Genomic DNA, 13,617 nt, shown 5'->3' with positions numbered 1-13,617 from the left:
TCAGAGCTTTAGTTTTGGTCTGTACGTTTGCTCTTTAATATTCACGCCCTCCTCTATCATGGAACGCAAAAACTAATAATTAAATGATGTCCGCATCAAATACCCATAACTGCCTACAAAAGCTTGTTCGAGTGTGTTTCTAGTTAAGGAATGTTCACATCTGTTATTAGTACTAGTGATTGTACAGGGGCCATGTGTCGTTACCTTGAAGCTGCTTTTCAACTCTCTTCAGTTCGAGCAGAATTGAGGAGAACTCCTGCAGAGGGGAAGAAAAAACAACAAAACTATCAGCTCCCAATAAAACTGCACTTCTCTTGGCAGCAAACATTACACGGAGAGAGCGGATGCTGTACCTTGTTGGTGGTTTTCAGGAGTGGCATGTCACTCTCCGATCGCAGTTTATTCTCAATTTCATCCCAGTTCCTGTCCTTATCTTTAAACAATATCCTGAAGAACAATAACAGCATTGTTTATTCACAGTGGCAACACACTGAGGTATCTATACTCTGTGATATTATAACTGTCTGGAAGTTTGTAACAAAGTATAATTGCCTGATTTTTCCTGCTGTTTTGTCGATGGAGTGTCTGATCTTGGTGGACAGCTGGGAAACTGAATTGAGCAGCAGGCTGTCCAACACGGCCTGGATACACAGAGGAAAAGAGAAGAAGTTTGACAACCTGAAGGAAAGCTTCCATGTTGGTATATTTTTGATATCTCTGAGTTGCTTCTCACCTCCTCTCGGTTCCAGGTGCGTCTCCTCAGAGCTCGAGGCTCCAGACTATCAGGGGCACGGGGGCGGAGCTCCACCGGCTTACCGTTGATCTCTGGCGCCTTATTGGTTGTAATCACAGGCGGGATCTTCCTGAAGTTGAGGCTCTCATCAAACACCCGATCCACCAACTGGGCAAAGACAGGGAGAGATGTAGAAGAGGGAAAGAACTTGAAGAAATGTCTCACAGTGTTATTCCAGCTTTGTTTAATAGAGTTAAATTAAGATTTGTGAAAAATGAAGGAATTAGGAACTCTGTCAGAGGAAGCTAAGCAGCTCTAAAGCTTTAAGAGTCCAGCCAGAAAAGTCAGATCTAATCTTACAGTATTAAAATAAGTAAATCCTATAGTGGCAAAAGTAATAAAGGAATGAAAGTGGAGCAGATGGAAGTGTAATAAATAAATACCTCTCCATTTATATCCAAGCAACAAAGGAGGAATGGAAGCACACGCACTAAGGTAATGACAGAAGAAGAAAAACGGGCACCTTTCTCATGCTCTCCTGTATGTCCGGCTGCGTGGGTCGTGCAGGGCCTACCTCTTCCCGAGTGTCGATGGCTGATCCCGGGGTCGTGGCTGCGGTGCTGACGGTGGTGCTGGGTGCCGTGCCAGATGAGCTGACGGAGTCGATCTCGCCAGCCACGTCGTGGATCTCACGGGCCAAGATGGCCAAGTCCTTAGCCAAGTCCTGGCTGATCCTGCGCACACAGGGGAATAACCTGTTAACCATCGGACAGATGAAGGAGTTCTTTAGACATCTATGTGAAGACATGCAACATGCATACACAACAACCTGTAATCACATACACATCGGGATGAAAGGAACACTTCACCCCCAAACTGATCATGTGTACATCAGTTACTCACCGCGTGTTACTCCACGGCGAACGAAGAATCCAAAAACAGAGAAGATGATGAATTGAAGTAAAAGGGGGGGGGCCGCGTTAAACAACAGCAAAGCTATATCACGTCCAAGTCTCATATATCTGATATAGTTTTGCTGTTGTTTCACGCGGCCCCCCCCTTTTACTTCAATTCATCAAGAATTTGGATCCTTTGTTCGACCTAGAGGTATTCCAGTTTACAGGGGGTGAGCAGTTGATATAGAAACGGTCATTTTGGGGATAAAGTATTCCTTGAAGTGCAGCTCTTATTAAACATTGCATCATATTAAAACATGACATAGATTGACTGAAAGATTAAATGATTATATCAGTTAAAAGATCAATACCTGGCTATCTCCTCGCTGTGTGCCGTCCAGTCCTTGATGTACTCCTCTTGCTCCTTCATGCGGTGTTTGATCACCCCTCCGCCCGGACCCGTCACCACGCTGGAGCCTGGGCTTGCGGCGGTGCCAAGTCTGGAGCTGCGATGTGGTGCAAGGTGATGAGGCCGCATGTGGGAGCGTCCTCCGTGCTTCGGAGAATTCCTGTTGGAGCCAAACTCTTCCTCTGAGGTGGAGCCGTACTCCGGCGGCAGACGTCTCCACCTGCTGCTACTGGACACTGTGAAGGTAACGGAAGGGCAACATGTTTTGTCAGCATTTATTGCAATACAACATTTGTTCTTCATGAAGTTAATAAATGAGCTTGTGCACATGAGAGGCTTTGTTACTGAGGCAGCTGCAGCTGATGCATCAGACTAAATTAAATTATTGTGCAAGTGGTACATTATGGAGGACTAAGGATCTTTTTGATTACCGTATATACTTAAACACTTTCTTTCACAAAGGTAAACAGATGGACATGTTACTCTCTGCAATGTGCTGTACATCCTTCTTGAACTGGCTGTGAATCACGAACATAGACGAAGCAAAGCATTTGATTGATTTTGTATCTTAGTTTGTTAAGTTGTTGTTATTGTACGGCTGCCGGCGATGATAAGACCACACTGAAAACAACAGAAAAAGCAGCAAAAATAAACTCTGCTTGAGTTTATCTACAAGCTCTCCACCCCAGGCAGCAACACAAGCAATTAACAATGTGCATAACACCTTGTTAGAGCCAGAGATGTGTGAATATAGCACCATGATGGAGCTGCACCACGATGAGACAACGTCACGCTCCATCAGTCTCTCAAGGGTAAAGTGGAACAAAGTGTCATGAATGCAAATCACCACAAGGTGGAGCACTATTCCAAAAAACATCTGCTCATGGGTTTTGAGGTTTGAGCTCCAATTGGAAAACGTGTGATTAGAGCATTTGAGTCACAGAGTTAACATGGCAACATATGCTAGAGCTGGGTCATCGCACTTTCACTTTACTCACTGAAATGTCTTCATGTGTGGAAAACTACACTTTTAAATCTACATCTGGCAAAGTATTCCAGACTCATTTAGACTTGCATTGCAAAACTGTAAAATGTAGAAAGATCAGAGTGTATATGTTCCTTAATTTCCCAGTAATTGACAGAATTGAGCGGCTTCTATTGCTGTGACCCAGGTCTGGCACACAAACACACACACACACACACACACACACACACACACTGTCTAAATCAAGACTCTACAGTTGTGGTACAGTACCCATCAGCTCTTCCTCTGCATCACCGCCCTCAGGTTCGGGCTGAGAGCTCTCTGGACGATGACAACCAACGCACAAGTTTGTCACAACACAGTGGAAATGTTTTACAGACAAATGTTCACACACACTGACACATTATGAGGAATGCAAAGGTGTAGACTCTTAGACCACATTATTTGTTCTTGCCAAGAACCATGCAATTAGAAATAACAAAATAACAACAGAAATAATATAATAAGAAACCTTGATGAACTCTTTTAATTTCCCTCTTCTTATTCTTTCCTACAATTTAATGGTGGTGGACACAAACTAATTACATTTACTCAAGTGCTGAACTTAAATATTTCCATTTCCTGCATAAACATAACCATAAATATTGTACCTTTTTACTTCACTATATTTACCTGATAAATGTAGCTACTCTGTAGATTTAGATTCAGATAAATAATGCAAAATATTTTCTAGAAATAATTTATTATGCACTATTATAGGTTCAAATAAAACTGCATTGGTGAAATCCTCAAACTACCTGGTAGTGTGTATAGTAAAAGAATAAGCTCCTTCTTTATCAGCGGCAACATTGAAGTGATGAAATTAAATGAGGCGTACAGTTGATGTGCTCACCTGTGGGCGAGCAGTATCCAGATGTAGTGGTCTTAGTCCTGGTCTCATTCAGTTTGGACACGCTGTTGGCCCTCATCCTGGGTGTCAGCCTGCTCTCTGTTGGCGTTGACGAGCGCAGGCCCAGACGCAGAGCGGTCTCAGCTGACAGACGGGGTGAAGAGGTGGAGCTCCGTGTCACTATGCACTCTGAGTCACTGCGGGCTGAGATGGAGCCCACACGGGTCCGACGCGGCTGAGCCAGCAGGTCGAGTCGTGACAATCCCTTTCGCCCTGATGGGGGTTTAGAGGTGGAGCTGGTGGTGGACACCTCGGACGCCACGGACTGCCTGTCTGCATCGGCTAGATCTGTGTCAGAGGTATCCCCCAGCCGGGCGCGGCGGAGAAGGGAGGCTCTTGTGGGCCGTGGCTGAGGCAGTGCGGCCTGCTTGCTCATAGAGGAGGCTGTACCTGACTGGAGAGTGCTCTTGCTCTTGGAGAATCCACTGTTGGAGGTTTTAGTAGACCTACTATCCAGTTTGGAATGGAGAACATCATCCGAGCCACGTCCGTGTGCTGAGCGGCCCAAAGGTCCAGAGTAGGTCTCCTGGTCTGAGGAGAGGATGTCAGAGATGGGGAAGGAAGACGTCTGGTCGTCATCAGTGAGATCCACAGAGGGGTGGCGTGCTCTGGAGGAGGCAGAGGACGGCTGAACAGAGCGCCGTGCATCAGCCCGGCTTGTCATTTCCGTAGTTCTTGTTTTAGTCTTCCTGTCTAAGCGGTCGCGGGCACTTGCGTTGGTGACGCTGGTCTTGGAAGTGGTACTGATGTTGCTCTTCTCCCGGTGCATGCTGCTGAAGGAACGTCGTTTATGTTCGCCATCCAGATGCTCTCCTCTCCGCCTCTCCGGCCACATGACTAGTTGTGCTGGCCGTGTCAACATCTGACTCCGGAGAGATGGAGTCAGTCCGAGAGGGGACGCCACTTTTACTGCTTTTGTGTTCTAGTTTGTTTTCATCTCTGAGTTTGGCCTCCAGGAATGCCATGACAGCTTCAGTGTCCTTCAGGAGCGTAGCAGTGTCCATGCTGCCCACAGAGTCACTGCGTTCGCGCCCACTGCCGCCTCTGTTGATGCGTGGGATGAGCTCTGAGGGGACATTAGCGCTGGGTTTCTCAATTGTGAAGCTGCCTTGGCGCACTAGAGGCTTCCCAGACTTCTCCCCTCCTTCTCCTGATCCTCCGCCTTTCCTCTCCTCTGACCTCTTCCTCCGCTCAGCGCTGCCAGAGGACCGGAGAGCAGTCTTGGATGGTGAGGATGTGGAGCTTTGTTTCCGTTTACTTGTCATCTCACCGTCCCTCATGGGAGTCGGGGATTCCCCGTCTCCCTTGTTTTCTTTTTCCTGGGGTTCAGTGTCCTGTTTCTCCCCAATCTCGGACCTCAGTCCGAGAGCTTTGGTGATGGATTTAGCCCGAGGGTCATCCACAGGGAGTTGGGGGAGGGTCCTGCGCTTACGGTCGATCAGACTGGAGGAGGATTCACCTCTGCTGAGGGACGCACCGGACTCAAAGGCATCAGTTCCTAAAAAAGGACAAACTTCACATTAATTAAACATTCAAGCGATTCCCAGTGCTGCTTTATTCTGCACATGCTTTTAAGGGACAAAGTATTGTATTTAAAAACTCCAACTCCAGCTCAGCATTTAACTTTGAGAGTCAAGTGACTGTGTACCTCTCTCTTTGTGGAGGAAGGCGGCTGTTTCTGCTCCTGAGCCCTCTGGGTCTGTCCTGGTGTGATTGGCAGCTAGACTGGCCCACTCAGAGACCCAGCTCGAGTCGCAAGCAAGAGCCTGAGGGGACACGAGAGGGGGGTGGGGTGACAAGAGAGTAGGACACAGGGGTGAGAAAAAAAAAAGAGCAGTTCAGTGGTTGGACAACATATACAGATAAGATCAGCAGTGTGTGTTCATCTGAAATATAATACATGATGATGGAAATGATTTAGTTTGTGGGAATAAAGGGTGGAGTAAAAAGACAAATTCCAACTTGGAAATCGAAATACGTTTGATTTGAGGCTGCTTGTCTGTCTAAGAAACTCCCCCTCCATCTTGACGGTTTTAAGAAAAGCTGAACAGTTGCTTGTGATTTTAATTGGAAAATCTAAACAGCCTAGAAGACTTAGGTAGAAAGATAGAACATGCTCATACACACTGTCGCCTCCCTCCTATGAAATAGCCCTGAGGGCCCGAGCACATCTCCCCACATCTTATTATGATCTAGGTCAGTCTCTGGGAGGACTAGTTTACTCCAATGAACAGGCGAGGGGAGGAGAAGGGTTAAGCCAAAGGAGTGACAGTGACTCACATTATGAAACTCAGCCATGACTCCATTATACTACCCCGGCCTGAGAGGTAGGGATGGGAAGTGATTTCCCAATTCCATAATCGACTCTCTTATCGATTGCTGAGGGACATTGGGAGTCAGAGGCCATTTCTTTACCTAATCTAAACAAAGAGTACTTGTGTATAGGTGGAAATATGAGTAGAGGTAGAGAGAGCCAACAAGTGTTCTACCTCTTTCCCCGCCTCTCCCGTCTCCTTTCCTTTTCCTTCTCCCTTCAGGTCTGACAGAATAGAGGAGTCTTCCTGGTTCTGCTGCACACCAAACACCTACAAATATATACATAAACATTTTTTTTAAAAGACAGGAGGGAACCAAAGCTGACAATGTGGCAAAAGATGGACATTTCAAGTATAATGAATGTAAATCTGTTGTCATCCAATTAGTCATGATTCTGTACGCCTCCTAATCATATAAGCACTGCAGCAGCACTTTGAAATGAATTTAAATACCCTCACAATACATAAACACTATGGTAATATTATTCTACAGTCCTGATGCTGTTGAATTAAAGCACCGATCTGCACTCGATAGTCGAGCACCATGGCAACGAACAGAAATCTCACACACACAATCTACAAAAGGGACGGAGAAGGAGAGCGGATGGACTGTGAGCGCTGTGCCAATTCGTGCCAGTTAATTACAGGAATTAGCATAACAACCGCTCCAGTTCTGAATGTGATGCACTCAGACTAACACCGACTAGAAATAACTCCCACTGATTATAATAACTGCTCCTCAAAAGATAACACCTGCATACAACACTTAAAGGGACATGTGCTCTTTAAGAAGTCATTTAGTCAAGTTAAAATTATGTCTATTTACAAAACTTAACCTTCTAAAAATAAATCAACTTCTGAATCTGGTAGGTTGTCATTTAAAAGCCCAGTGAACTCCTGACTGGGAGGTTTAGCGCTTGTTGCTTTTGTTAAGGACTTTTTTAATTCCTACTCTACTTTACCAGCTTTTCCACTATTTATAGTGTCTCACCCTGAAACTTACATTAAACCATTAATCTCTAAATGTTGCTGTGTCCTTTTCCCATATGTTTCTGTGACCATGAAAGACTGCTGTGCCACAGTACGGGGGCGGCATCGTTTAATGAAACAGTGCTTGATGGAGGAAATCTCCATGGGCTATTACAGACGCATTAGGTTTACCAATGGGACAGAGAGGATGGAGTGGTGGCCAAGCGAGGCAACGGTGAGAGGATAGCTCGGTTTTAGTGGCAACAACACAAACCATCCTCGAAGGACTTGCTAACCGTAAATGTGCCAACGCAGCAGGTAATAAAGAGACGATTAACCTTGCTCTGCTCGGTTTGTGCTTGGTCAAATTCTCCTCTATAGAGTAACTGCAGAGTAAATGATGCTCTTGTCATTCTACTTGCAACATTTGTAGTCACAAATAAGCAACGACGGCACAAAGGGAGATATGTATGTTTTCTGGGGTGATTACAGTTATCTGAACTTAAAGACCTAACAGTAAAACAAAGTTCTCCAAATAACCTCCACTTGAACTTGTCTCCAAAGCCTTTCTCTGAGCAGGAGATTCAAAAGGAGGAGCGTTATGTTGCTGTATTTTTGTAGAACAAAATGAATAGAACAAGACAATCTCCCTCAGTTTTATGGTAAACTATAGTATTGAGATGATTGTATTAAATAACCACAAGTGAAGTGCAATGTCTCATAAATGGCAAATCAGACAAATATTACCCAGCTCCATCCACTTTACAGTCTACGTAAGTCTACTCAATTGTGTCTAACAACATCACAATGTGTGATTATACGGTACATTAGTAAACTAAAATCAGGGAATGAGCTTCAAAGGGAATTGTGTTGTGTTGCAGTATTATGCAGAGCAGGCAGGGTCAGCAAATCACTCAGAATAATAACGTCCTCTTTGCAGCACATGAAACAGATCATCTCTGCTGTAGTCTATGATCTAAAAGGCAAATAGTAACACAAAACTAAATTCAGTAATATTCCTGACGCATCTCCTCGTGCTGGAATTCAGATGTTGCAGTCGAGACAAATTATTGTGATGGTTGAGGTAGAGACAGAAATGATCCTACACGGAGCAGGTAGTTACGTCTCTGAACATTCCTACCTTGTCTATCATGCGCCTGGCCTCCTCTTCCTCTGCATTCCTGTTCTCCAGTTCGATAGTGTAGGTCCCCTTATCGCTGTGGTCGTCCTCTGCCTCCCCTCCAGCAGTTCCCGCCCCCCTCCCAACGACTGAGGCGTCCTCGCTGGGGCTTGTGGGGCTGCCTGTCGCCAGCCCGGTACTGATTGAGCTGCGACCGATGCTCAGGTCCTCTGACCTCTGCTTGAGAAGGACGCGGGCAGCCGTAGGGGCCCCTGCAGTCACTGTAGCTGGTATCGGCGCTGGGACCTTACCTACAGGCAACAAAGTGTAGAGTAGAAATAAAGCGATTACAAAGAATGGACGTACAGAGACAAGTCGCTGGCGTAACTCATTTTTGTCAATGTACATTTCTAAACTGTTGCGAGTTGTGAATGAATGACAACATGATTAAAGGATTTACGCTGAACTTTTGAATAGTTTCACTTTCAAACTAAACATGAAGCCTTTAAGCTGTTTATAAAAAGACTCACAAGATATATTAGACATGATGACATGTATTACCTGAGTCTGAGGCTGTAGCAGCAGAGGTGGAAATGCTGAACACCTTGGGGTGAGAGGGAGGCTGGGGAAACAGTCCCTCCCCGCCAGCTCCTATCCCCTGCAGGGGTGCAGTCTGGGAAAATGAATACGAACGACGCTTGCGAGGGTTTTCCTCGTCGTATAGCTCGATCATGAAGGAAGTGCGGCTGCCACCTGTTCTGGACGCGCTCGTGGTGATGTTCCCCCCTCCCGCTCCAGCGAGGCTGTGTGCTGCTTTTAGGCGTTCCTCGAGGGCATAGCGGCGGTTGGCAAAACGTAGGCCCACTCCGTTCTCTGAGTCACTCTGGGTCCCGTCATCATGCTTGCTGCCTGTCAGGACACAAAAACAGACACAAAGTTAAAACTATTTGTTAAACTTATTGTTCAACAAAAACAAATGCTTGGTGGAAATGACACATAACACTCTATAATTAAACTCTAATATTTAAAATGCACAATCCAATAGATCTGTTTGCTTACCTGGGATAGGTTTCAAACTATTTATCTATCTACAACCGCTGACTTATACGGTAACCTATACTGATAACCTGTAGAATGTTACATTAACGTACTTTCAAAAATCCATATCACAACAACATACAACAGCTGTTGTGCATCCACAAAGATACAATACAGCAGTATTGTGCAATGTGCAGCACAACAATGTGAGTGGCTGTTCAGATGTCTACTTAAATTAAGCATCCAAGAAGAAGAAGGAGTCCCATATAGACCACGGCACAGCAGCACATCATCCTGAAAGCACATCCATTGTGGATAACAGAACAAGAAATAAATGAACTTAATGAACTACGAACGTTCAGCTGTGACCCTTCAGCCATCAAAACAGACCCTAAGTTCACGATGCCTGGTTTACCTACCACATTACTGCCGTTTCTAAATTTTGATCAGTCTGGGTCAAATCTGCATGTCCTCTCAGTTTTGTGCGAAGGCAGACAGTGTGCCACGCTAATCCAGACATGCCACCCACATGGTTACTGGCCCTGCCTACTGCCAGAGAGAGAGCGGCAAGGGGGAGGGGAGGAGGAGAACATGGAGGGGGAAGCAGAGGAGGAAGCTGGATGAGAGTGTGTGTGTGTGTGTGTGGGGGGGAAGGGGAGGTGAAAGGAGACTGGGAAAGAAAAGAGGAGGCTGAGCTGGGAAGGAGGATGGGGGAAGAGGAAAAGAGAGGAACTGGCTTAACTGGGAGAAAAGAAAAAGCCAAACGGAGAGAGAGTGGGAATTCTTCGCTGAAGGAGGCTCAGGATATTGTATATTGCCACTAGAGTTGACAGCCACTTACTCAATCAGCCAGTCAGTTAACAAGCCACCAGTGGGCCAGTCAGGGGATCAGACGGAGGGGAGGAAACACCACATGACTGTCGTTAGGGATGAAAACACTTCCACTTCACACACCTCTTTCATAACTCACTGCTCAGGTTTGGATCCTGGCAAACGCATATCTGGTACTAACATTGTTTCCATGCTTTAACTAATAAATGCAAAAACTATTTCCCAGTTCACAAATGTAATCAAATCATTTCTTTGCAGCCTAAATTGTGCGAGTTTAGAAAAATCTAATATTACTTATAACCAAGTGGGGATTAGGGCGGCAACAATTTCATTTTCATTGTGGATTAATCAATTATTTTCACTATTAATTGATTAGTTGCTCGGTCTATAAAATTGCAGGAAAGAAAAAGGTAAAACAAAGAGGACGTCTCCAAGTGTCTTGTTTTGTCTTAATGATACTCAGTTTACGGTCATAGAGGTGTAAAGAAACCAGAACATATGCACATTTAAGAAGCTGGATTTAGAGAATTTTGACTTTTCTTAAAAAAGATTACTCAAATAGATTATTAAAAATAGTTCCACGATAACTACAATGTGCAAGAGATAAATCAAGTACGAGAGGTGCACTGCCCTTCACGAGGAAAGAGGACAGAGTGGACTACAGTGGTTTGCCTGGGGAACTTTCCACACATGGTGATTTATCTTTACTGTGATCTGCACTGAAAATCACACAATGGATAGTTCTGTATTAAAATAACGGATAATTATTTAGATATTGCACATTGGAGAATGACAAAGGCGACGTATCAAGGGGCGATCCTTTAAAGACAGGAAAAGAGTACATTTAGAGTCTAGTAAAAGACAATATGATGTTGCATTACGGGGATCGTTGGATCCAATATTTTGGAGCTTGACCCACATTAGGGACTAAATGTCAAGACATCTCAGGCTCTGATGCTTTTTTTTTTTTTTACACCAGCCTTACAGTACTGTCTCTACATGAGGTTATCACAATAGCGCTGTGGCCTCGGGCATATTTCTGAGTCTGCAGCTCATTTGTCACATTCCACCATCCACCTCCTCCATCTTTTATCACTCTTTGAAATGTAATACAGCATAAAAGAAGAGCAAAAACTCTATAAAAACAAGAGAGGGAAGCTGCAGAACGTTGGAGTATCTTGAGCAGATCAGCAGATAAGAGGAAAAAGAGAGACAGGTCTTTCATGCTGTGTGCCCCAGACAAAGAAGCTGTTGGCAGAGCCAGAGGAGAACAGAGGTATCTGTGAGAGTCCAGCGCTCTGCCCCGCTCGCCACGCCATGACTCACAGGGGAGCTGGACTCTGTCCCCGTCACTGGCTGCACACACACACGCACACGCACACACACAACTGACTATCCAACACAAGGATGCATTTACCTCACATGCATGCATAGCCACAGACAAGCAAACATGCAACCCCTATTACATACATAGAGTTGTGTTGTGTAAGAACATACAATACAATAGTATGCACACACAAATATTGAATTACAACCCTTGTGTATCTGCTAAACATTTACTACGACTCCAAATGAATATCAATGCACATGAAGTACTCATCATGTATCCACATTGCAAAAAATAATCTCAACATTTCAGATCCCAGTTACAGCCTTACGCTGTTCAGAATCTCATCTTATTGGCATGGAAGATGCAGATGTTACAATAATACACACGTGACAGCTCATATTCCAACATTGAATAGTGAAAACAGACAGTTTAAAGATGTATCCTCTACTATGTTTCGTTCTAGCAAGAAGAGAAAGACTCACCTTGAGGCTTACAAACCAAAAGCTTTGGCTCAGTTGCTTCCTCTCTCAATGTCCTAGCTAAACCTCCGAGTTACTCTGCCTAGTAACTCTAAGACACACCCTGAGCAACATCACACATGCCTCTCCTCACTCATACTACACTGCTTGTCTGCAAATCAGTGCTGAGCATGTATCAAACAAAAACATGCAGCAAACACAGACATGATGGATTTTAGTCACACAAATCCACATGCGAGCAGCACATGCTTCACACACGCCCTCCGTCAGCACTGAAATGCGTTTCTCACACATGCTCCTGCAGCCTTCACACTCACACACACACACACAGACACACAGACGCTAGTTTTTGCTATTTGTAATAGTATTTCTGTATCGTCTCTTTCCCTGCCGTCATTTGCACCACTGTTACTATAACAACTATCTACCAAAAGCTGCTCTCTCCTCCTTTTGCCGCCTCCCTCTCCGCTTTCACCGCAGTCCAGACATCATGCTTCACTCCCTCCCTCTCTCTCTCCTTCCTTTTCTTTGTCCAATCACCTTTGCTGTTAGGCTGACCATGCTGCTCTCAGCTTAACACTGAGGTTCTCCCGCCTTCCTCATCTTCCACCCATCTCCCCACCGTACCTGTTTCTGCTCACCGCACATGTCCACAGTCAGCACCAATAGCTTTCCATCCAGCTGTCCACCTGCCCTCTATCCATCCCTCTTTGTACTCTCCCTCCCTCTTCTCCTCCTCACTCCAGCCATCTTTTCACCATTTATTTTTCTGTCTTCTGCAGTTATTCTTGGTTTTGCTCCCTTAACTCGTGTCACAACCACAGTCCCCTACTTGCTATCGTCTTATTTTCCTCTCTTTCTTCAGATACTGAAATACTAAGGTCGCGCTCATCAAGCATCAATCAGCCGCAGCTTCATTTGGAAACACTGCAGTGTCTAGCAGCCCCAGTCAGTCAGACACTCAGTTAGCAACATAATCATCCATCAGGTGAACCATGCTGTCAGCCAGTTGACATGCATGTAGTACTAACTCCATCTAATGAATTAGCTTCCCTTCCTTTTACTGCTGCTTCACAGATTTCCATTTTCATCAGCTCCTGTCTGCTGCTCCCTCCTCCACATGTGTCAACAACATCATAAATTGGCTTCCATTTAATTAACTCATGCCCAGCATGTAGTCTACCATAGCATCAAACTTAAACTCTCTTTACCGGGAGTAAAAGGCCTAGCATAGCGTCCCCTATAGTCTGGCACATTATCCCAAAACTCCCTGGCAGCATGAGCCTACTCAGCAGTTGGCTGCTTGCAGGTAAATGGAACAAAGAAACACAGAGAAGCATGCAATTTACACTCACAGCAATCTCAAACCTTACCCCAAGGATGCATAGCAACAAGCCCACAGATGTAAACGAGAAGATTTAGAAGTCCACACAGACTGTCAGGCATGCCATGAAGTAGTATATGCATAGAGTATGTGCTCCCCACTGGATAATATGTCTATAAATGGTGAAATTCAATTGAGGACTATGCTACTCATGCTAAGCCTCGTCATTGGATGTCAGA

The 13,617-nt window shown here is 45.0% G+C and overlaps 1 protein-coding gene across 1 annotated transcript in view; it reads right to left on the bottom strand.

Moving 5' to 3' along the window:
• The window catches only part of cep170aa (centrosomal protein 170Aa), a 38,258-nt gene that overhangs the window by 2,913 nt on the left and 21,728 nt on the right, over positions 1–13,617 (bottom strand). The window contains 13 exon segments of the mRNA XM_029449510.1: positions 205–256; positions 354–447; positions 553–641; positions 734–901; positions 1,308–1,467; positions 2,001–2,274; positions 3,294–3,344; positions 3,916–4,777; positions 4,779–5,470; positions 5,621–5,738; positions 6,462–6,557; positions 8,398–8,687; positions 8,938–9,285. Of these exon segments, the coding sequence (XP_029305370.1) occupies positions 205–256; positions 354–447; positions 553–641; positions 734–901; positions 1,308–1,467; positions 2,001–2,274; positions 3,294–3,344; positions 3,916–4,777; positions 4,779–5,470; positions 5,621–5,738; positions 6,462–6,557; positions 8,398–8,687; positions 8,938–9,285 (3,294 nt within the window).

This window comes from Cottoperca gobio, chromosome 15, assembly GCF_900634415.1.
Source record: "Cottoperca gobio chromosome 15, fCotGob3.1, whole genome shotgun sequence".
Classification (NCBI taxonomy): domain Eukaryota; kingdom Metazoa; phylum Chordata; class Actinopteri; order Perciformes; family Bovichtidae; genus Cottoperca; species Cottoperca gobio.
Note: the sequence above shows the minus strand (reverse complement) of the source record. Positions and strands in the feature narration are given on the sequence as shown.